The sequence below is a fragment of the Tauraco erythrolophus genome, chromosome 5 (genome assembly GCF_009769465.1).
Source record: "Tauraco erythrolophus isolate bTauEry1 chromosome 5, bTauEry1.pri, whole genome shotgun sequence".
NCBI classification, from domain to species: domain Eukaryota; kingdom Metazoa; phylum Chordata; class Aves; order Musophagiformes; family Musophagidae; genus Tauraco; species Tauraco erythrolophus.
This window is the reverse complement of record NC_141469.1, coordinates 3,849,135-3,872,657: the sequence shown is the minus strand read 5'-3', so window position 1 is coordinate 3,872,657 and position 23,523 is coordinate 3,849,135. Positions and strand designations below refer to the sequence as shown.

Sequence of the window (23,523 nt, the reverse complement as noted above, 5' to 3'; positions counted from 1 at the left end):
CCCTTCCCATCTATCCGTGCAGCAAACGCAGCCACGTTATTCCCATTTCCCAGCTGGGTTCAGCGCACTCGGTGCTGCCTTCCCGGCACGTATGTCTCAACGTCTCCTCAAAGCCATGGCCAACGTCTACATCTTGACCTTCCTCCGAGCTGCCGACGCCTCCAGCGACTTCCACAGTCGGCGGTTCTCCTTTCGCTGTTCCTGCTCTTGGATGGCTCGGGCTGGATCCCCCTGGATTCGGGGTGCCCGACTGCCACGGCTGGATGAAGGGCGGCAGAAGGAAGCCGAGGGATGATGCACAGCACGCGCCTAACTTAATGGTTAAATACCGCTTGTCTCACGGCGAATCCATGCCCAAGGACACAGCTCCTGGTCACCGAGCCGTTTACCCCCCGACAGCCGCTCGCTGAAGAGCGGGGCCCGCCGGTACCGCACGCTTCGTGCCGGCGGGGCACCACCCGCCGTTCTTCCTCCCCCAGGAGGCGGAGGACGGGGCTTTCCCGTGGAAACCCACGGACACGGTCACGGACACGGACACGGACACGGCCGCCACTCCGCACGCGACCCCGCGCACGCGCGCTGTCCCTCCCGTCCCGCACGCGGCGGGGGGGGGGGGGGGGGGGGGGGGGCGGAGCGCCCCCGCGGCGGCCCCCGGTCGCGCTCGCGCTTCCCGGCGGCGGGTGCCGGTGGCGCGCGCACAAGAGAGCTGGCGCTGCCGGTGCCACCGTTCCCCGCCCCCCCGCCCCGGCCGGGCGGTTCGTGACGTCAGGCGGTCGCCGAGGAACGGGGCGCAGGTGCATCCGTTTATCTCGGGGCGAGCGGCGCCGTGCGCGAGCGCCTCCCGCCGCCCTCCCCGGTGCGCCGCGGAGCGGACGGGTCTTCTCCGGCTCCCGGTGCAGCCCGGGGTCCCCGGCCGCAGGGTGAGACCCCCCCGCCGGCGGGCAGGGCGGGGTTGGGGGAGAGGGGGAGAACCGCGACGGGGCGGGCGCGGCGGGCCGGCCGGGGTCGCTAGGGGGAGGCACGGAACCGGGAGACGGGGCACGAGGCGCGGGGGGGGGGGGTCAGAACGGAAGGCGGAGGCACCTCTTGGCCGGCGGGGCCGCGCCCCCCGCCCCGGTTTTGCTTTCCCTTTCGGCGTCCGCTCCCTCCCGCGGCGGGCGGGAGCGAGGGACGGTTATTTATTTATTTAATCGGTCGTTTCCCTAAAGGGCGGGGGCGAGGGGAGGGAAGACCGAAGACCGGCGCGGGGAGGGCGCGGAGGCAGCCCCGTCACGAGAGGAGGAGGAGGCGGCGGCGGTGGGGAGGAGGAGGAGGAGAAGAAGGAGGAGAAGCCGGCGCGGAGCCTCGCCTCGTCTCGCCGCTCGTTCGCCGCCACCGCCTCGCCGTCCCTGGCCGCCGGAGGTACCGGCGGCCGCCCGTCCTCATGATGGCCTCAACCACCCCCTGCACCCGGTTCACCGGCGAGTACCAGCTCTTCGAGGAGCTGGGGAAGTAAGGACGGAGCTTGCCGGGCGCGTTGGGGGAGCGGCGCGGGGCTGGGCGAGCGGCGCTGGCCGGGGCTCGGTGCGGGAGCCCCGGTGGGCGGAGGGGGGGGCGGGGGTGTGCACCTCACCGGTTCGGGTCAGGGAGGGCCGCCGGCGGAGCGCGCTGGCTCCAGCCCCGCACCCGGGCGTTGTTTGCGGGGTGGGGGATCGGGATCCGCGCCCGCCCGTCCACCCGCGCCCGTACGGCCCTGGGGGGCGGCGAGGGGCTCCGGGCGGGCGAGCTGCCTTATTATTTATTATCGTTAAGGCGATAGCGGGGGGCGGGGGGAGCGGGTCTGTGAGGGGCTGCCGGCGGCCGTTGGGGAGCGGCGCGCGGGGCGCCCCCCGGCGGCGGGGCGGGAGGCGGCGCGAGGCGGGGGCCGTCGGCTCTGGGCAGCGATCGCCATGTTGGCCGCCCGGCGGGGAGCCGGTGGCACCGGGGCGCTGCGGGAGAAGAAGGCGACACGGGGCCGGGGGTGCCGCCGAGGTGCCCCCGCGGTGCGCGGGGTGCAGAGGGGCGCTCCCTCCGCTGGGCCGCTGCAGGCCGGGGGTGGGTTCGGGCGAAGCGCCGCGTACCCGCGTTTCTGAGCGGAGTTTACTGTTGTGGTGAATCAAACCGGTGTTGACCGGCACTCAGTAAAACCCCTTTTATTGTATTTATCATTTTTTTTTTTTTTTAATCGCGCTGACATCACCCCGGTAAAACGCCCGCAGCGGAGCGTTTCGGTGGGGCTGACGCTTGGTCCGTTTCTCGGTTTGCAGAGGGGCTTTCTCCGTCGTGAGAAGATGCATGAAAATCACCACGGGACAGGAGTACGCTGCCAAAATCATCAACACCAAAAAGCTGTCGGCGAGGGGTGGGTACTTTTAACCTGCTATTTACCATCCCTCCTCCCTGTTTTTTTTTTTTTAGTTGGTTGTTTGTTTTTTTTTTTCATTTTTGTGGTAAGCGTTAATAAAAACAGCCAAATGATTTAATACCTTTCCTAATATCTTATTTTAATTATTATTTCCTTGGGTTGTTTGGGGTTTTTTTCCATTCTTGTGGTGTGTGTTTGTGTGTTTTTTTGTTTCCCATGTTAAATGTTTCGTGGATTGGCTGCCTGGAGGTCTGAGGTTGCTGTAAAGCATTTGGAGAAAAGATATACAAGTACTTAATTTGACGTAATGCAGCCACTTCGTTTTGGTATCTAAATAACTTTGAATATCAGTTTGCAAGCATTTTACAAGCTGATTTTTGGGGGAGGATTGGGAAGTAGTAAGTTGCCATTATAGCTTTTATTTTAAATACTGAATTCTGCGTTTCCCTTGCGTTTAAACGTGAACATGAAGGTCTGTCTGACTATGAAGGTAGGAGAAGTGCACTTGTACCTCATATTAAACTTTGTTATGAGGAGAAAATGATATTAAGGGACTAAATGAGCATTTTATGAACTAACTGTTTGTGGAGGGAGCCACTGTAATTAAGTGATGAACTGTTTTGCTGGTATGACCCAACCCTAATTCCTGCTATCCAGCTCGTTTGTGCTTTTGGTGTGATGGGTCTGTTTCCTAGATGTTGTCAGGATCACTGGATGTGTCTTTATGTTATGTTTAAGGTGAATATGCACAGACTGTGGGTTACTGCTGTGGAAAGCAGCCTTAGTGGTGATAAGTCAATTGCTTGTTAAATCCAAGTCAGAGCACTTGTGCTAGGATGTCAGGGATTAGGGATTATTCTGTTAGTCATATCTGTGTTTTGATATGAATTTGTGGTGTGCTAAAGATGGACGCGAACAAGCAAACAGTGTCAGAGTGCAAACCTGCGTGTGGCCTGGTTTGCGTTTGATGCCAAGGAATCACTGCAGGTAAACAGCAGTTTGAGTTAACTCGTGGAATTGAAACATAAAATATTCCGTATGGCATTATGGCCTCTTCTGGTAACATGCTGCTCTCTGATAGAGGTCTTTGAACATCGTGTCAGTACTCTTGGTTTCAGCTGATGAAAGGTGTGTGAAAATTTTCTTTTTACCTTTTGCTGCATTGGAGTCTTCACGCTCTCACTGTGAGATATGTTTTCCTTTGTTTTTTACAAGGTACTTAAATTCAAAATAGTCCTTTGTAGAGTGATGGATTTAAAGAAAGAGGGGTTAATAAAACAGTAATGTTTGAGAGAAAATATTTGCACAAGTTTGCTTAGGGCAGATCTTCATTTTTTTCTTTTGGTAGCAGAATAACGTGATCTGTTGAATTTTGATGCATAAAATAAACCACCACATTCTGAGTGGTTTCATAGATCCAAGTACCTTTCAAGGGGAGAAGGTGTAGGAAGATCAGCCCCACGTTACTTAGGGGCCATGGGTTTTGTGGCTGATGAGATGAATCTTGCAACGCTAGGCTAAATGAATAAAAACTTTGTCTTCCTTAGAAGTTATCATTTGGAATGTGCTGTATTTCAAGCTTTAATTTTTGTCCTCCTTTGACTGTTCATGCAGGACCAGGTCGGTCCTTAGTGTGTAGTCCATTAGTGAGCAGAAGCATATTTGGGAGAATTCGACTTTTAAGATGGAATAAGACAGAATTCATGAAGATTTGTGCACAGGTTTAGCTAGTCAGCCCATGAAGGAAGGGGTTACACTTCAAAGCTGGGCTGTGAAGTATCCTTTCTTATCAGAACACGTGTGGTGCCATGTCTATGAATGTAGGGAATGTGTTTCCATCTCTCTTTTTAGAGATCCCAGAAATATTTGAGGTTTTTTGTTTGCTTGGCTGTTGTTTTTTTCTGGTGGTTGTCTTGGTTTTCAGCTTTTTGAAATCTGCTAAAAAGCTTTTGAAGAGCAAGCTGGTTAGAGAAATCCTCAGAGTGTTTTTTGGCAGTTCTTTAATTGCAGAAAGGTGCACTTTAGTTGTGCTTGTGCAAAAATTAAACATGAAAAAGCCTCAAACTGTGATATTTTCACGTGGCTGATAACAGGTGTACAGCTTATAATTAAGATACTCTTTTTCAGACCTAAGTTGTAAGTTCGGTTCTGCTCGCATCTAAACTGCTTTATGGTGAGGTAGCAGTTCACTTTTGTGCTTTGCACTTCTTATAATGGAAATCTAAAGGACTGTTTGTGGCATCAGCTTCCTCTGGGAGAAGAGTTAGGGGTTCCTGGCTGGGCATATCCCTCGTGCAGCACCTGGCTCTCTGCATGTCTTGTAAACACCATGTCGAATTTGGGCCTCTTTGCTTGCCAGGTTGAAGAAGAGCAGTTTCAGTGCATAACAGGGAGCAGTCAAGACTCTCAAGACTAAATGAAACTTCCTTAAGGCAGCTTTGAAATTAAATTTAACTGGTTTCAGCCCAGTCATAACAAGACTTGTCTTGTAAAGGTTCTTGGAGATTTATCCGAATCCTTGCTTTAGTAGTCCTTCTAAACCGAGGAGCTGATGTGGGCACAGACTTAGGCTGGTGAAGATGTGTTCTCCTCTGTTTCCTTGTAAAGTTACAGGGAAATTTCTGACTAATGGCATGTGTGCAGAGGCATGGGCTTTGGTTTTAATTCAGAGGGGAAAGGAAGCTATGCCCCCTCTTGAAAGGCAAGTAACCTCTGTGCTTTTAAGTTGGTGACAGTTATTTATATCTACTATGGTGTTACTTACAAACTGTAGTCTGAAATATAATAAAAACAATTGAAAACATGATTATTATAAATATTTGACTTTATGTGGCAATTCCAATCCCATGTTCTTCTGATTTTAGTAATAGAAATAATAAATACTTGCTAATTAAATCTCTTTATTTCAGTATAGCAAAAATACTTTTGCTTGGCATTTACTAAGTCAGTTCATGTATTAAATTGATACTAGGATATCTACAGCTAGTTTTGTATCAACAGAGTATGTTCTAGACAAGCTTGCACAATTTGATTATGCTGCTGATTTTTAAAAAGAAGGGGGGGGGGAATGTAACATAGCCTAAAGTGCAACAGTGAACAAGCACACAGAAAAGTAAGAATGAATTGAAGAAGGGATGTTTGCTGGTTCTGGGTTCTGTACTGTTTGATCTGATGAAGTCGTTGGGATTTTCTTACTACTGGATTTCTAAAGTGTGCTGGTGTGGGCTTCTCTGTGTTGTTTTTCTTTTGTTGAAAGCAATGTAGATAAAAGTGAACTTCTGTGATGTGACTTTACTTTTTCCTTCCTCTGTTGCAAATACTAAATAATTTACAAATCATCTTTTTCTTGTGCCATTGTTTGTCCATCTTTTACCTTCTGAGAATCTTCTGGCTTTGATCCAAATAGATTTCGTATGAACAGATTCCATTTTCTGAACAGGTTTAGACCTCCTTTTCTGACTTAAAAAAAATGAATTGGACAAGCGTTTGCTTCTCTGCTTGTACTTGAGAAGATCAATTACTAATAGATCTTCATTGAGTGTATTTTTTGTGAGGAACTGATGTTGACATCTCCTCTGTAGTGGCCAAAAGTGCTGTGCCTTCAATGGCGATTTGATGGCGTCTGGGAGAGGAGGAGGACGAGGATGTTCCGGTCCATTTTCTTTCCTAATGTGCTTTTATAAATCCTGCCCAGACACACCTCTCCCGCCCTTAGATTGCTGCAGGACAAACACAAACAGCTTTGTTGATGGGCAGATGTATTCAGAGTAATGTAAGAATCAGCTGGAGGTTATCACTTGTTTGAGAAGAGCTCTTGGTGAGCTTTCAGGGACCAGCCATTCCATTAGCTCCAGTGAGCTTTTGAGCTTTAAGCCTCGGAGGCTTCACTGGGTACTTATCTTTCTTCTTAACAGGAAACTTCCCAAATCTTATTCAGCATCTTCCTAGTCTTCAAAGAGGAGAAAATCTCCCATGAGCTTGTGACTGCAGATGCAAGGCATAGCCAGAGGTGACCAGAGCCGTAGCGTTTCCCTGCACCAAGCTCAGATGGGTGAGGAGGCTGCCAACCCCACCCTTTTGGAACGGTATTTTAGTGACAGTGTTGAGTAATTTTACGGTGGGAAGAGTATCTCAGTGTTAAACCTGTCCAAGTAGAGCACCTGATGATCCCTGAAGTGATTTAAAACACATTAGGGAGCTGAATGAAATGTGAAGTGTATAGGGTGGTCTTTTTCAGCTTAGGTTTTCCATGACACAGAGATAAACATTTTTATTGTGTCAGTAGACCATGGTTGCCTTTAGTCAGGTAGCCTGTGTCAGTCAGTGCCAGATGTTTTTCAGGAAGCCAAGCTCCTAATAAGTCTTCCTGTGCTCCATGGGAGGAGAAAATAATTCTTCCTAATCTAGCTGGAGATCTTAATCTCCGAAGCCCACATTTAGCTGTGCAAGTGTATTCTAACACATGTATTTTTAATGCTAATTTCTGTTTCCATGTAAACATGAAGTTATTCCCACACGTAGAGTACTAGCCTTACGGGCGTTTAGTTGCCAGTGAAGGAGATTTTGTCTTTGTGAGGGCAAGAATTAAGCTTGGGATTTTAGCTGTTTTCTTCAATATCTTTCTCTAGGCTGTTTCTCGGGTTAATTACCTGTTGAGAAGTGGTATGTTTGCCTTCGTCCATGTGTTAAGAATGTTTTTTAAAATGTTGTTCTATTATATGCAAGAAGGTTTACTTGCTAATGTGTGGTTGCCCTTTTTAATGGTTATGGTCTTTCTGTCCTTCAGCTTAGGCATGGCATTCTTTCCAGTTTGACATAGATGTTGTGATCTAACGTGGATACGTTTGCGTATTTATCTGCAAGTATTTGTTTCAATTGCAAATTACTGTAATTTGGCAGGCTGCTGGCACTATCTGTTGATATTGAGTCCATTCAGAAAGCTCGGAGTAGTAAAGAGCATTTGTAAGAGTGTTATTTAAAAAAAAAATAGATTTTTGTTAGATGTTCCATTTTGAAAAAATGTTTGGAGCCTGTTATGTTTTGGTTTCAGTGCAAACCTGAAGAGCTTTCAAATACCAGTGAGAATGAGGACTTGAAAACTCATTGTGATAAGCTTTGGTTGGTAGTGATTTACTCTAACAGCTTAAACTGGATTTGAGATGAAGCTTTTCCCTGGCAGCTCGTAGTTATGTTATCCATAGTAAAAATCGCATCATTTCAATAATGCCATTTCTGGTTTTCTTTGCAAAGGATGAATTTTCTCTCACCATTGTGACTGTTGTTGCTTTTAGGAAAGGAGGTTCTCTTTATAGCTCATGCAGTGATGGGTCTTAAATTAAGTTAAGAATTTGGAGATGGCTGTGTTGCCCTTTTTATCATTAAGTCTTCTTGCTGGTGTTCTTACTAGGAGGTATGTACTGTAAAAAGTTAAAATTGTAGCACATAGTTTCACGTATTTCCACATGGAAGATGGAGGAAAAGGAATTATAGTATCTCTGCTGCTGTTCATGTCACGTGTTTCAGAGAAATATCTCTGACATGTAGCTTCATGGTTTGAAGTGATGCTCTAAAAACAGTTCTTCCAAGTTATCCTGAAAGTTGGAGCTTGTGGAAGCGTAGCTGTTGATTGCAAAGGACAGATGACCCAAATCCAGTATGTAAAATAACTTGGAGGAGGCGTGGAGAATTAGAAAGGTGTTTGCATCATCTGTCATCTCAGTTTGACCAAGCTCTGTAGAGGAGGTGGGAAAATACGTAAGAGACGTTTCTGTCCAAACTCCAAGATTATTAAGCATGTCTAAAATTATAAATCAGTGGAATGCATCTGTCCTTCTTGGTTCTCTCATTGTACTTCACCGCTACCTTGGCCTGAACCCCCTTTCCAATCTCTTCTACTGAAATATTAGCAACCAAGAGATTCCTTGGGACATTTTTGGCTACCGCTTTCCTGCCAGTTTCGATCAGAAGTTGGAAGTTCTGTTGCCAATGCCTACTTCTGATCTTACTGCAAACTGAAGACTTAACTGCTCATCTAAACAGCTCCACGGTCAGAACTTCTGTTGGGAGAAAAGGGAGAACCGGACGCAGGGGACAATACGAGCTGAATACCTTTACTCAGCTTTCGCATCTGCATTCCGATACTGAAACACGGATGTGTTGTTTTCCTCCTGGTCCGAGAGGAGTTGTGTTCCCTGGTAATGTTTTATACCTTATGTCCAAATCATACTTCCAAATGACAACTTTTGGTCAAATATGAAAACAAGGAAATGAGCATAATGGTAAAGACTTAAAATATCGTCTGTTTGTACATAATAGCGTACATAGAAAGCATGGGGTTATGTCTATGGCAATCTGAAACCATGGGTCAGCTGAATTTTTGTGAATTGCATCTGTCCTCGTTGACAGCAAGGTAGAAAAGACTAGTTTCTGGAAGAACTGAGGCTGAATTCCTCAGTGTTTGCTCTGCACCTAATTTCAAAACCTCTCTTAGTCTTAAAACCTAACTATAAACCAAAAATGGTCTTACTATGTAAAAGTCCTGCCATATATAGGTATATATTTTTTCAAATACTAAAAAAAATGATTTATTTGTGTTCTCTGGTTCTGGTTAGTGGTATGTGGTATGCTGTTTTTGCTTACACTTCTATGATTCCAAGGTCTGGGTTTGGGTTTTTGAGTTTTGGGTTTTTTTTGATGGTGAACATTTTTACTGTTGCTTCGAAGTGTATTGGGTTTGCACAGCAAGGTTTTGGTAGTAGGGGGATACAGGGGTGGCTTCTTGGAGAAGCTGCTAGAAGCTTCCCCCATGTCAGATGGAGCCAGTGCCAGCTGGCTCCGAGATGGATCCACCACTGGCCAAGGCTGAGCCCATCGTTGACAGTGGTAGTGCCTCTGAGATAAGATAGATAAGAAGGGGAAGAAGTTGCTGCACAACAGCAATGGCAGCGGGAGAGAGGAGTAGGAATATGTGGGAGAAACAATACTGCAGACACCAGGGTCAGGGAAGGAGGAAGAGGAGGCGATGCTCCAGGTGCCAGAGCAGAGATGGCCCTGTAGCCTGTGGTGAAGACCCTGGTGAGGCGGGCTGTCCCCCTGCAGCCCATGGAGGTCCACAGTGGAGCAGAGATCCACCTGCAACCCAGAGAGGAACCCACACTGGAGCAGGTGGATGCCCAAAGGAGACTGTGGCCCTGTGAGAAGCCTGCGCTGTAGCAGGCTCCTGACAGGACCTCTGGACCTGTGGAGAGAGGAGCCCAGGCTGGAGCAGGTTTTCTGGCAGGACTTGAGACCCTGGGGGGGACCCAAACTGGAGCAGTCTGATCCTGAAAGACTGCACCCCATGGGAGGGACCCACACGGGAGCACTTGGGGAAGGGCTGCAACCTGTGGGAAGGACCCACGTTGGAGAAGTTCATGGAGAGCTGTCTCCCATGGGAGTGACCCCACTTTGCAGCAGGGGAGGAGTGTGAGGGGTCCTCCCCCTGAGGAGGAAGGAGCAGCAGAGTCAACATGTGATGAACTGATCCCAGCCCTTATTCCCTGTCCGCCTGTGCTGCTGGAGGTGAAGGGGTAGAGAAATAGGGAGTGAAGTTAAGCCCGGGAAGAAGGGAGGGGTGGGGGGAAGGTGTTTTGAAGATTTATTTCTCATCATCCTACTCTGATTTGATAGATAATAAACGAATTTCCCCAAGTCGAGTCTGTTTAGCCCGTGATGGTAGTTGGTGAGTGATCTCTCCCTGTCCTTAGCCCAGGAGCCTTTCCTTGTGTTTTCTCTCCCCTGCCCAGCTGAGGAGAGGGGTGATAGAGGGGATTTGGTGGGGACCTGCAGTCCAGCAAGAGTCAACCCACCACAGGAAGACAGGAGAAGGCTGTATTTTTTTTTTAATTACTATTATTTTTTCTTTTAATTGGGAAGTGCCTGATCGGAGAGATGGAAATAAAAGTTAGCTAAATATTTTGCTTTACAAATGTAAATGCTGCCAAAATAGTGCTTTTCATGTGTCTGTCCTTCATTTGACCTCCTGAGAAATGCAGGCCAGGGTGTTTTCTATGTCAGGGTCCAGCTTCCTCCTTCGTGTACGTTTATTGCACGTTTCCCAAATGCTTTGTAAAGATATCATGGGGATTTTTGAAAGACTGTGAGAAATGTAACTTCCTCTGTTTACTGAAAAAGGTTATTAGAGAACAAAACCCGAACTTCAACACGGTAGTTCCTTTTGGTTAACTTCTTATTTATTAAAAATCGTTACACCTTGAATTTGAAGAAACATCTGCTGTGTTTTGGAGAGACCCAGAAATCCAATCCGCGTGTTGATTCCTCGTGTGTATCGAGCTCCGTGTGTGTCTGTGTGTGCATGTTTGTGCAAACTCCTCCGCTGGTTGATCCTGGCATTATGAGAAATGTCTTGGCCTCGGAGAATTTGTGTGACACGGATTTAGTATTTTCTTCCAGAGCAGATAATTGTGCTCTTGTACCCAATGTCATTTTCTAGGCTGTTGTCGGCTTGTTCTGAAGTGCGGTGAGTTTTCGGTGGTTGGAATTAGGAAACTCGTTTCAGAGCTTGGCAGCCCTGTTAATTCTTGTTGCGTCTGGTTGGAAGCTGCTGGATGTTTTCTGCTGAACTGAGAGTTTACTTAATTTCTTTTGAATCCGTTGCTTCCATGGATGCCGCTGGATAGAAGCACTAACTATAGCCGGGAGTCAAAAAAAAATGAGGAGGGAGAACTTAGGCAAATTTGCAAATATATTTTATCCCTGATTTAGCTTTTATTCTAATCCAGGGCCTCTTTAGTGGAAATTGAGAAGCATAAGTTGTGCTACAGCATATATTTATTTTTCATAATTAGGTTTTTAAGTCAAGAGAACGATGGTTAATATGCTTGGCAGGCTCTTAGAGATAAGTCTGTGCGACTGTTGGTTTAAATGACTGTATTTGGTGGGAAGGAACTTTGCCTGCCTGGTGATTTGAGGTAGCTTCTATGCTGTGAATTCCTGACTTTTCGTAAGTAGCAAGTATTTCACAGGAAACTTGGAGTGTAAAACAGGCAGGCTTAATTTAAAAACAAAACAAAAAACTAAAAAAAAAAAAAAAACAACACACCACAACAAAAAAACCCAAAACCTCTCAAAAGTAACAAAGTAGATTTTATTTAATAGTGGAAATGGAATGCTGTGGCTATTTGCTGGTCCAGATGTAACATTTCATCTTGCGATGGGAGACTACTTTTTTTTTTTATTCTTACAACCAAGAATTTCTACACTGCTACAAGTTGACGTCCTGGTGCTGCTTTCCAAGAGAACTGTCTGGCATCCATAAAAACAGAATTAATTTATGATTTGGCAGTCGCTTTCACCTTGAATGTGGAGCATGCTTGTTGAGAAGGTTCACAACTGGTCATGTGGCTTCTTTTGCTCGGTGACAGCCAAATCAGTTGGGTTGTCACTTAGACAGCCTCGCGCCCTGTCCTAAATGTGCTGTGTAGGGAGGAGATTTTTTACTGTGCATGGGTTTTTCCTCTGCCAACACACGGTTGGCAGTGCTGGGGAGAGTGTGGCTGTGGTTACGTTCCGCTGGATGTAGAACTTTGCCCAAAGCCGTCTTTAGCCTGAGGTGACGATGGGCAGAATTCCTAACTTCAGAATCTGATCTGCAAGCCAAAAAAAAAAAAAGATGGTATGGACTGAACGTTTGCTGGATCATGTGAGGATGTGCATTAATTTTGACAGATGTAGGGTAGATGGAAGAATGTATCAAACCTTGATGGTGAAGTTATTTGACAGTTGTTATGTGTATGGTCTGCAGACAAGGATACAGCCCTTCCCAACATCCCGTCCCACCCTGCGGCCTCGGGCTGGCAGCTCTCCTTACCTGGAAACTGTTAATTGATCCGTGTAAGCGGAGAGGATAACACAATGACACACCTCTGCTGTAAAGTTTCACCACCTGGGCACGTGAGAGGAAGAGAAGCATCAACTCCGAGTGCCACAGCTCATGTTCATGGCAATCCATCTATGGCGTGTGCTTTCGGAACTTTGTTCCTCGTTTAATTATAGTCAGGAACTGCTTACTGGTAAATTTTCCGCAATGTGAACGCGAGTGTTGCGGCAACAGTCACGTTGCATATTCATGTTGCTGCACGAACAGATGGGGTTCCTACAGAATATCCATAGTTGACAATCTGATGGGATTTGCCAAGCCTAAGCTTTCATTTAAATTTTAACCTCGTGGAGAGATGGGTTTGCTGTTTCATCAGTCAAGGGAGGCCTTGAAGGTATTTGTCTTGTATAGCAGATTTCAAGCTAGTGCTTAGGTGTGGGGTTGGTTTGGGAGACTCCTGGTAGGAATTGTTTTAATAGGCTATTGCTCATTAGAGTAAGTAGTCAGCAAATTAAAAGATTTCTCTTGAAACCTTATTCATTTGGCTGATTTTATTCGTATCCTTCAGCAAGCGGAGATATATATCCATTTCAAAACGTCACACAGCATGGACAGAGTTCTGCTGCTGTGGTACTGCCTTGTGGGGGGGTGTTGTACTGTAGGGCAGACGACCTTCAGTTTCCCTTGGGGCACCTCCAGGTGCTGCTGAACTTTGGTTATTAAAACTTGCCTAAAGACTTGTTTCCCCCCTTTTTTTTTTATAGAAAGTAGTCACAAATGTTAAGTGTCTCCAAGATGCAATTAAGTTTGAGTGCAGAAAGCAATCTTTAAAACCTACATTTTTTTGGTTATTTATGAAACACTATAGCTACGAAAGTACAAAGCTCACCTTGGTGCTTTTTATACTGCATATACTGCTTTTAAAATGAAAGAAAAAGGAAACTGAGGTGTAAGGTAGCTTGCTTATTATTTGCCTTATTTATGCAGCATAGACAGCTATGAAATCGTGGTTAGGATTGCCTTGATATATGCTCGTGGAACTAAGTGTTTTATACTTCGTAAATTTTAGTGTGTTAAAAACATTTCTAGTTGCTCATTCTTTCAATTAAAACCTCCTGGTAGTCTTTTAATACTGGAGAAGTATTAGATGTGATGTGTACTGGTGCGGGATGGAAGAGCTTCCAAAACCCTGTGATGTTTCTTTTATACCTCTGGATTTTTGTGGTCTTTAGTAGCTGTTGCATTTGGGGGGGGAAGAAAAGGCCGCTGGTGTAGCGCTGTGCGTGCGCACACCTTAGATGCAGAAAAAGACTTGGCAGAGCTTGTTTGTAGCCAGCTTGTTTGCTGTAGGAAAATGTTTTGTGCTAAAAGACCTGTTAACTAAACTAATTTTCCTTGTAATGAGGGCAAGAATTGGTGTCTTCAAATTTGTTGTTAATTTGTGGTTAACATGATTCATCTATCTAAATTAAGGAATAAATTCCTTTCAGTGCCATGTTAATCAAAACATGTTTACTAAGGAGATGGATTTTTCCCAGAGTAGTTGCTTATATGTGGTCCACCCCCTCTCTTGGAGATGTGTGTTAATATTAGAGGTGTTCTGGGGACCGGATCGATGGCTCAGCCAGCCTTGTGGACTGCTGGTGGGAAGCTCAGCGTATCTCAGAGATATTTTTAGGAAACCTGAAGTAAGGGGACGAGGACTCATTAATTAGGTGCATTTCAGATCTGTAATGAGATTTAATATTTCATCCATGTTTTTCAAATTAGTTTTATTTGGATCATAGGACATTCTTGTAGCCATATAAATCTTACAGAGTTGTTAAATTTCAACAAACTTCATATTCCTTAAAGTATGAAATATTTGGAAAAACATTTCCTTTGTCTTTTAAATAGGACTGATTCCCCTCTCTCTCCAACTGTCGTCTTGCTTAGATAGTTTTCAATGGTAGGGATTGGTCATTTACCAGTACTCAAAATGAAAGTCTCATTTACGGTCAGGTTCGGGTCTTTGTTGGGTTTTTTTTGTTCTTGCTTTTCCTGTTTCATGTAGCAGATTCATTTTAGCTAAAACTGACACCTTCCAGTTTCAAATGACATTTATCCACTGTCAGACTTGCACAGGATAAGAGCACATTTGAACATCTCTCACCTGGAGTTGGCCTGAGGTGAAAAATAGGAAATAAAATCCAAGTGTATTCAAGGTGAAGTTGAGTCCTTCAAGGGATTAAACCATCTCATTCAGTAATCAAGCTCTGCCTTAAAATTAACCAGGGAGGTGAGGGCTTAGTTCTTTTTGCTTTGCTGAAGAGAGAATTTAGTACTGGATTCTTCTACTTTGAAGATTTTTTTTGATTTGCAGCCCGATTTATTCATGGACAGTGTTTGTTGTCTGTGCCTAGGTTGTCCTTCAGGGAGTTCTTGGTCTTTCATCAGTGTATTTCTCACGGATGGTTTTGTTTAATTTATGTTTTTAACAGGTATCTTTCTTTAGCTTCCTCCTGTATGATAGACTTGCTGTTATTATGACTGTTTGTCCTTTTGTATGCTCTAAGGTAATATTTATTTATTTATCGATGTTTGGAATGTGGGATTGGAATTGAGCAGAAAAAAAACCAAACTCATGTGAGGTCTCCTGAGTGGCTTCAGTGATGCCTTGTGTCTGCATGGGAGGATCTTGTCAGGTAAATTCCCGTGTTTATTTACAGATTCATGTGACTGATACAGAAGGAGCTTCTTTAGTAATTTCACCTCAGCTTTCCCTTTCATCGCCTCGTTTCCTGTCACCCTTTTTACCAGTGTCCTGCCAATTTCAAAGTTAGATGGGTAATCTCTGGTTTTACTAATCCCTAGATGTCTCATGTTCTTTATTTCTACGTCCTAAACAGCAGAGCCTTGCAGGAGGCGTTGATCCCTGCCTGGAAAAGCTCTCCAGAGTAATGTTTTAAGAGGACTTGCTGTACCCAACCAGTAACTGCATAGATGTAGGTAGATGCTTTTTATTGTTTTTTCATGTATACAGTTTCTCAAGATCATGCATATTTGAGACCCATGTCAAAAACCAGTTCTGCCCATCATAGTGTTGTTCTGTTCCTAACACCGTAGCTTTTCGCAGCTTGCCGTTGCTCTCACCTCTGTGCAAGGTCGAGTGGAAACTGTTGTGCAAATAGCTCCATGAAATGAAGATAAATTAGGAAGAGTTTCTGTTGAGTGTTGACTTTTGTTTCTGCAACCACAGATGCTCATCTATTCAACAAAATTGCTAAAGAAGATGAAAACTGTGCGAATGTACTTGCAGCAGCTTAGTTCATTGTTTGCTTAAAGAAAAGTTGCATTGATTGACGCACTAGAGAAACTGAAACACTTGGAAAATGCTGCTAATTGTTGACTGCTTCAGTTAGTAAAATACAGTGTGTTAAAATAAGAGGACCCAGATGGTGCTTGTCTTAGGTAAGCGCGCTGGTGCTCCGTGGCACTGCCAGTTAGAGCTTTCCCTGGCATAGACCGTGGCACGCGAGCCAACTTGCTTCCTGAGCTTCCCGTGGGAGCTGGGCACTGGATGCCCATTCCAGTTCCACGGTGAAGTGCACCAAGAGCTACTGGAAATAAATGCTGAGTAGAGAGGTTAAAAATCTTCAACTTGATGAAAGTGTCTTTTAGGAACAGAGAAGTTGATTATAGTTGTATCGAGTCTCTACAGTCTGATCTTGAAAATGAGGTGATTTTGCATAAATCAGCAGTAGTTACATATTTGGCAATACAGGGGAATGTGACCACTAACATAATGAATTTGGCTGACGAGTGTAAGCATTCACGAGATCAGTACCTGCATTTGCATGTCGCGTTTGCTTTCCTACCCAGAAAAGGGTCATTTCTATTAAAACCTATGTGAAACAGGCTTTCAAACAAAAATATTAGTAACAAACAAGAAAGCTTCACATGAAGCCATATGCTGTTTGGCATAACCTTTTTCTTTTTTCAAAAGATGAGTAGTGTGTTTCTAAATATGGGAGTTAGGTATTTAAATGAATGGAGTATTAAGCTTACTTGCTCTTGTAAATATTTGAGCTGATTGACTGTTTTAACTTTCTGAAGTAGAAATGTGTCCCTTGACATGGAGTTTGTTACTTAACACAGCTTAATAATGATCAATCAAAAACTCGTGCTAGACAGATTAAAAAACCAAGCAACAAACAAATTGCCTATGATTTTCAGTCAAATGTTTTGATGATTCGTGTTGATTCTCCCTGTCCTCTCCCTGTCCTGGATCCTCCTCATTTAGAAGGAGGAAGGGATGGAGATACCTACAAAGAGAGTAATGCTCTCTTGTAGGACATTTTACAAGCTGCAAGACATATTTCTACAGGAATGGGGAGGGGGAAAGATAGTAACTTGTTTTCAGTATTGAAATAAAAACAAGAGGTATGAAACGAGTCTATGGTAATTCAGAGTTAGCGCTGGCTCCTTTAGTAAATAATAGAATTCTACAGTCATACCAAGTTAATACTGATAATATCAAACTTCAACAGCAGACCATGCAAATAAATGTAGAAAATAGGATTATGGGACTGTGAACAGAGCTATATACCTAAAGCTACAATCCCTTTCCTCTTGAAAATCTTAATAATGCATCAAAGCTCAGGTAGCTTAAGTTGTCCCACCTGAATCTGTGTTTCATAGCACAGAGGTACTGAATAATCTCAGCTGCGATTGGAAACAAAAAATAATTTCTCTGTATAACGTAAATGCGTTTTCAGTGTGAGAATGAGTGATTAAGTGTTTCATATGTCAAAGTGACTCCAAAATAAGAGGTAAAAAACTCAACAATTGCCTTTCTAAGTAGAGGTTGTCAGCTCCTGTGGGAATTTTACTACTAATTTTACCCAGAAGATTTTTTACGACATCATGATAGGTAGCTATATAAAATTATCCATGTCAGTTTTGGGTATCTGCAGACTAAATCTGCTTCTGGACTCACATGCTGGGATGCACAGAACACAAGCATTTGCATGTTTTATGTCTTTGAAGGATTTCTACAACCGTGTTCTTAATATACTGATTTTGCCAAGGAGAGAGTGTATGAAGGAACCATCCAAGAAACTCTGCGTATTGACTTGGTCTGAGAACCTCAGCAAACAGTTTTCCGACTAACGTACTTCGTTTTGCAACTGTGGCAGCTTTAACTGCCTATGGTCAGGAAATTCCACTGGTGGGCAATAATTTTCTTCAACTGCTGTAACCTGATCGTGTTTAGTCTAGTACCTGTATCCTTGGCAACTTCTGGTGAGATAATAGAGGGGTAGGGGTAGTTTCAGTGTCTGTGCTATTCATACCTCCATCTCGTGCACCCTTGTTCGACCAGTTTCGTCAAGGTGTTAAGTAGCTCTTGGTTTGAGAGCCGTTGTTCTCAAGGCTGGTGCTGGAGAAGGCTTATAAGATAGGCCTCTGAGTTTGACATGGGTAGGGTTAGTGGGATGTGTTGTGGTTTGGGGTTTTTGGTTTGTTTTGGTGGGGTTGTGTTTGTTTTTTTTGAATTGAAATTGTTGCATAGTATCTCTATGAGATAGGGCCCTTACAACCTCGTTACAGGGTAGTCTGATTATTTTAAACACTCATGTTCCTTTCGCTTGAAATGTACTCGTTTTCCTTTTCTGTGTTTTGTGAATAATCAATGGAGCAAAAATTCTTATAGTTAAAATGTTAGAAAATCCTCATTTCAAGTGCATGCTGATTTGAATTGAAGCTGCTTAGGTTTTGGATATATTGCAATTCTGGCATAGATTTTAACCAAACTAGTTTGATGTACAGCATTGAAGCGCCTTATATGTGCAGTTAGTGCTAGTGCCAGACTGTACACTTAGACCAGAACACTTCTTGAAACCATAAATGTGTTTGAGATTAGATTTGTGCTGATTTTATTTTATCCTCTTCTCTGAACTCGTCTGCTCCAATACGTGTGCAGACACATCCTTAGCATGAGGTTTTATGAAGGTCGCTCTTATTTCATCATAACACTTAGCCATTCCTACTAGAAATCCACACCGCTTTAATTTTAGTTGGACTTGCTGAATTTGAGTTTTGAACTGTCTGTAATGGTGTAAGAATCATCTGTGGGGTGCCAGCTGGGATCTCTTGGTGTACCAGGGGCTCTTCTGTGCACATCCTGTGAGTATGGACTACCTGCCACATAGTGGAGAAAAGGCAGCGTTGGCATGGATAAGGCACAGAGAGAGAAAAATTCGTGATTATTTTAAAGGATTAGAAATCTGTAGGGGGTGGAGGAAAGCTGGTTATCTTATCTGCAAAGTGTGGCGTTTGTTTAACCTGGTTTTGGTTGGTAATTTTGCCTTTTGAAGAAGTGAAAATGTCCTGGCATCCCACTTTACTGTCCTTCTGGTATAAGAGCTAAAGAAAAATGCGTTCAGAAAAATGTCTGCTGGTAATAGAGCATTCACTAGTAAATTATTCAAGATGTATCTTGAATGATGTCACATCAAATAATAAAGCAGAATCAGACTTTGCAATACAGTTAACTTTTAACTGTATATTTACAGTGATAACTTTACCTTATTAGTGTGGGAAGATTCTTCTAATTTTCACGACACTTTCTAGGAAACAGCTCAACAAAATGGTCTGCCACTACTCCAGCCTGATTCTGATGAAATAAATTGATATTCTGTGGCGGATTGTTGAGTGACAAGCACTGCAAATGCACTCCAAGTTTTCCTTAATGACTAAGCTTTCTTGCCTAATATAAAAATGAAAGGCTGCGCAGGAGTGAGCGATGTTGTCAAACCTGTCATCGAGTCCTCAGGTTGAGTACTTATAATGTTCTTCCTTTAATTGACTTGGAAATTTGCAAAGGTTGGTTATAAAAGGGGAGAAGCAATTTTTAAAGATGGTGGAAAAATTTAGCTTCATCGTTAACTGTGCAAAGGCCTAAATAATCAGTTATGGTTTTATTGCCTGCTGATAGTATTTAGTTGAAACATAAGTTCATCAACTTGGGGTTTTTATCTTTTTTTGGGGTAGGAGTAAATAACTTATTGAATCATCTGTAGTCCTTTGAGAGTGTTTGGAGGTTGAACTGAAAAAAAAAAATATTTGAAATCATCTATTCATTTGTTCAGTGTCAGGCTGTTGTCATTACCTGAGTGTCACTGATTTTCCTATTGTCAACAGAAGGAAGAAAACACCCCACCCCACTAATAGGGAAGTCTAAAATGGAATCTTGTCGTGTTCTGGCAAATGGCACACAGCAATTGTTGTAGCAGTGAGATGACAGTAGATGGAAAATTTTTAAAAAATTTCAGAAACTATAGTTTTCTGCAATTCTTACACCTTTCCCTACCGCAGAGGTGGTAGTTAGAAAGCTGAAGCGTACAACAGCTTGACAAGAACTTCTTTTAATGTCCTAATAATCATCCATGGCAAAAACCTGTGAAGCTTTGGGAGCGTGGCGAGGTGAGGATCTGAGAAGAACCCATGATGAACTCTCCTTGACCTCACCTTTGCCTTACAAGCTTCCGTGTAATCCCCCGTGTCCATTGGAGCCAAAGAGTAGGGCGGTGTGACCATGTCCCATGATGACACCTTGTCACCGCGTTGATCACCAGCGTCACGACCGACGCTTGGTTCTGCGTTTCTCTTCTGCTCTTGTGGTGGGCTGTGTTTGATGGAATCGTAATGATGGGTAGTTCCTCCTTGGAACTGCTTTTTTCTCATCCGTTGTCTCAGCGGAATTAACTTTCAGGAATAACTTGCGAAACTTGGATTTATACAGTTGCACAGTGCTGAGGACAGATGGGGAGGCAACGCTATTAGAATGGCAGATGGCTGTCTTGTACCCTCTGCCAAAGAAATGGCAATAAAAGACCAAGTGTTTCCTTTAACTTTTGATTTCTGATGTTTCTGTTAGGAAATAGCATGTTTTATTTTTCACTCTTGTGCACTTCTCCAATGATTGCCTTTGAACATTGGGAGCTAAATCAGGAACCAGAGAATTGCCCTTTGAAAGACGATAAAAATTCACAGTATAGAGGGCTGATTTCAGAATGGTCTTTTGTCTTAGAAAAAATGAGAAAATGACTGAAAGGATGTCAGTAATGATGTTAGTGTTTTTGAAACACTGCATCCCATGTCAAACCAAGCATGGGATTCTGAGGGTGATCCCTTCACCGCTTCGGCTGAATCCAAGAAGAGTTTAAACTGGTCAGGACACATGGGTGGAATCTGTGACAGTGTGGAAAATTGCCGTTTCCATTCCGTTCTAAAAATACACATGTAACTTAAACAATTACTTGGACATTTTTCAGGTTGGGAACAATGTTCCAAAGCAAGTGACCACTAGTAGTAGTCTGTCAGTGGTTTATCCACGCAAACGCTGGAGCTGGTGGGAAAATCGTGGAGTATGTCCCAAACGTTTTCTGTAGGTATAGCACTGCTGCTGCTCGTCCGGGAGATGTTGAGCCGAATAAAGGTGACTTCAACTGTTGGGCTTAGCAGAGTGTGTTCACCCCTTCTAGTAGGTGGATTCTGGAAAGAATTTTAAGACAATCTGTTCAAAACTCCTTTTTCCTTCTGCTTTACACCCAGCACTAAGTACTACTTGTCCCACAGCCCCTTCCCCGCTGAATACGGGGGGTTGTGGATGTCTAACGTGGACTATGAGAACGGTTTCACAACTCATCTTGTCAGATAGCCATTTGCTTACTACGAAACCTACTTGATAGATGGAAAATAGCACCTGAAACCCTGTAATACGCTTCCATGATTTGGTAGTTGCGATGAAGGTTCCACTTAGACCTTGTTTACGCTTAAATACAAATATTTCTTTGTTTAGAAGTCGATTGACCTTTTTGGGGAGGGGACTTTTTGCCAGTGCAAGCTTTCTTTTTGCCAGGGATATTCTTTGTGTAAATCTCAGTTGTCTGATTTTCTAGTGTAAATCATACTGCTCTGTTAGGTGGAGGATTAGTATTTTGGGAGATTTTTTTGTTGTTGAGGTCATGTTGGTAGATTTGACAACAGACATGGTGATTTATTTTGCATAGTAATGAGATGAATAGTTATTCTCCCAAGTGACATTTTTCATCAAAACCTGGTCAATATCCAGCCAGTCATTCTTAGACCACAGAATTACTGTACACTTCTTGAACCCCATTAGGTTTTAGATTTTTGAAATGTTTGCTACCAGGCTGTTTGGTAAATGATTTGCATAGAAATTTGCAATGAGGAATTTCAATTTTGAGCTAATATCTTCTTGCTTGTAGAATTCTGTTAACGCAGATATCTTCCATATTATATGGGATACTCAGTAGTAGCTTGAAAGAAAGGCTTACTGCAAGAAACAAGATAGGCTGTCATTTTGCCGAAGACTTTGGTGACAATGCTTTTAGTGTTAGTGAAATTTGACAGTACCTAGTGTTAAAAATGAAATAGTAAGGTAGTCTGTGTTATCTAGGAAGCTTTAGATAGTGTTTCAGCATGATAATTAATTCTGTATTTTGAAGTCTGTGAGTAATCCATGGGACTAAGCATACCTTACATCTGCTTGTGTTTGCCTACTCTGCTAAATCATCATTTCAGACCCATTTCAAACCCAGAATAGTGGTCATACTGGTTAGCTCAGTGATTGCATAGTTCTAATAAAAAAACAAATGTGCTTTAGTACACATAGCACAGGTAACTAGGGTGTGTGATAGATGGCGCAGATAATGCCAGGTGATAGTTGGATTCTTTTGAACTGTGACATTTTCTATATTTGTAGATCTCTGTAACACATGGAATAATTACCAGCTTAATTTGGACTTGATGGATGTTATTTTGTGTTTATTATAAAAATGTAGAGCCCAAGAAAGCTAGTGTGCAATTTATTAATGATAGAACTGAGCATCGCTACTATTTTATTTTTTTTTCATAATAGTACTGAAAGTCTTATTAGAATGTGACAGGTTGGCTGGTGAGAGGAAGGAAGCAAATAGAGATTTCTGTCCTTGGATCTTAACATAGGTTAGTGTTCCTTTCCACGTGCTGCTGTGTGAACTATCCCTGCAAGCTGTAAACTCATTACTGGTTTGATTAAATCATTTTCCTGTTAAACTTCTTTGTCTCTCACCTCTTGTTTGGGGACATAGAGAGGGGAAAATTCTTTGCAGGTGGCCTGGGAAGCAGACTGGGAGATTTTAAATAGTTGTGTAGTGCAGAGCAGAATAAGAATCGAGATCTGCGTGTTTGACACCTTGCTTGTACTCTGCCTGCCTATTGCAGCTCCAGGGGTAGGTATGTTAAGGATCTTCTGCAGTGATATGATGAGTAATATTTTTCTCTTGCTGCTGATGCAGCACAAACATGACAGTCACTGTAAACTTCACTTATAAACACTATTCTACAAAATCCATCAAAAATTTGCAAGGGCTGAGGTGTAGCAGAAAATGGCTTGGTTTGGATTTGCGTTGCTGAGCTTTAACAACATGCAGGAAGGGAATGTAGGCTTCTGGTTTGCTCTAAGATGTTGCAAAAGCAAGTGATTACAAGTATTTATTTTCAGAAATGAACTCCTTCTGGTTTCCATATGATACTGCGTTAACCTGTGTTACTTCTTCGTCTTTATTTTCATACACCATAATAAAACATTATTCAAATGGAATAATTTTTATGCCATTAGTTGACTAAAAATAGACTGGAGCTATATTCAACGTTTTAAGACTCAGAGGGTAAAATGCTTTGATGAATATTAAAAATGCTGTGAAAAACTAGGAGTAATGGAGATTGGAAAATACTAAGTATTTTTTTACCAGGGGGGCAGAGGGTAATGGTGATGAAAGGTGGAAGGTTGTTTTGCTTGTTGTCCTAATTTTGTTCACGTTTGGCACACTGTATTTAAAATGACTGTGTAATCATATGACCCTAAAACATCTACAGTGTTCTTTAAAAAACATGATTTCCGACAGACCTTTTTTCTTGAGAGTCGGGGAATAACGTGCAGCTGAACTGCTGCACAATACTTGTTGGAGAAACGAGCCGTGCGTGTGCCTGGGATGGTGTATTCCTGTCTGCAGTGAGATTTGCAAGTGATGCAGTTAGGTACTGTTAGTGAAGAAGGTGTCGTGCAGAGGAGAGCACTAGATTGAGCTCCTCTTAATGGAAGCCTGATGTAGGACGCTTGCCGTGGTTCCTCGTTTCCAGATCTGCTGCTGCAGAGATGCCGCATGTTGTCCATGAAATACGGATCTTGTAATGCTTGTTCACCTTTCTCAATGTC

At 43.5% G+C, this 23,523-nt stretch overlaps 1 protein-coding gene across 22 annotated transcripts in view; it reads left to right on the top strand.

Annotated features, from left to right (window-relative positions):
* The first annotated feature begins 1,423 nt into the window (after nucleotides 1–1,423).
* Nucleotides 1,424–23,523, top strand: part of CAMK2D (calcium/calmodulin dependent protein kinase II delta) — a 157,592-nt gene continuing 135,492 nt past the window's right edge. For 18 of the 22 annotated variants that reach the window (XM_086611415.1, XM_086611414.1, XM_086611411.1 and 15 more), the window contains exons 1-2: nucleotides 1,427–1,491; nucleotides 2,286–2,380. In XM_086611415.1, the coding sequence (XP_086467541.1) occupies nucleotides 1,427–1,491; nucleotides 2,286–2,380 (160 nt within the window). Of the gene's footprint in view, nucleotides 1,492–2,285; nucleotides 2,381–23,523 lie in introns of all 22 variants that reach the window. The other 4 variants (XM_086611396.1, XM_086611395.1, XM_086611394.1 and 1 more) reach the window with 2 other exon arrangements.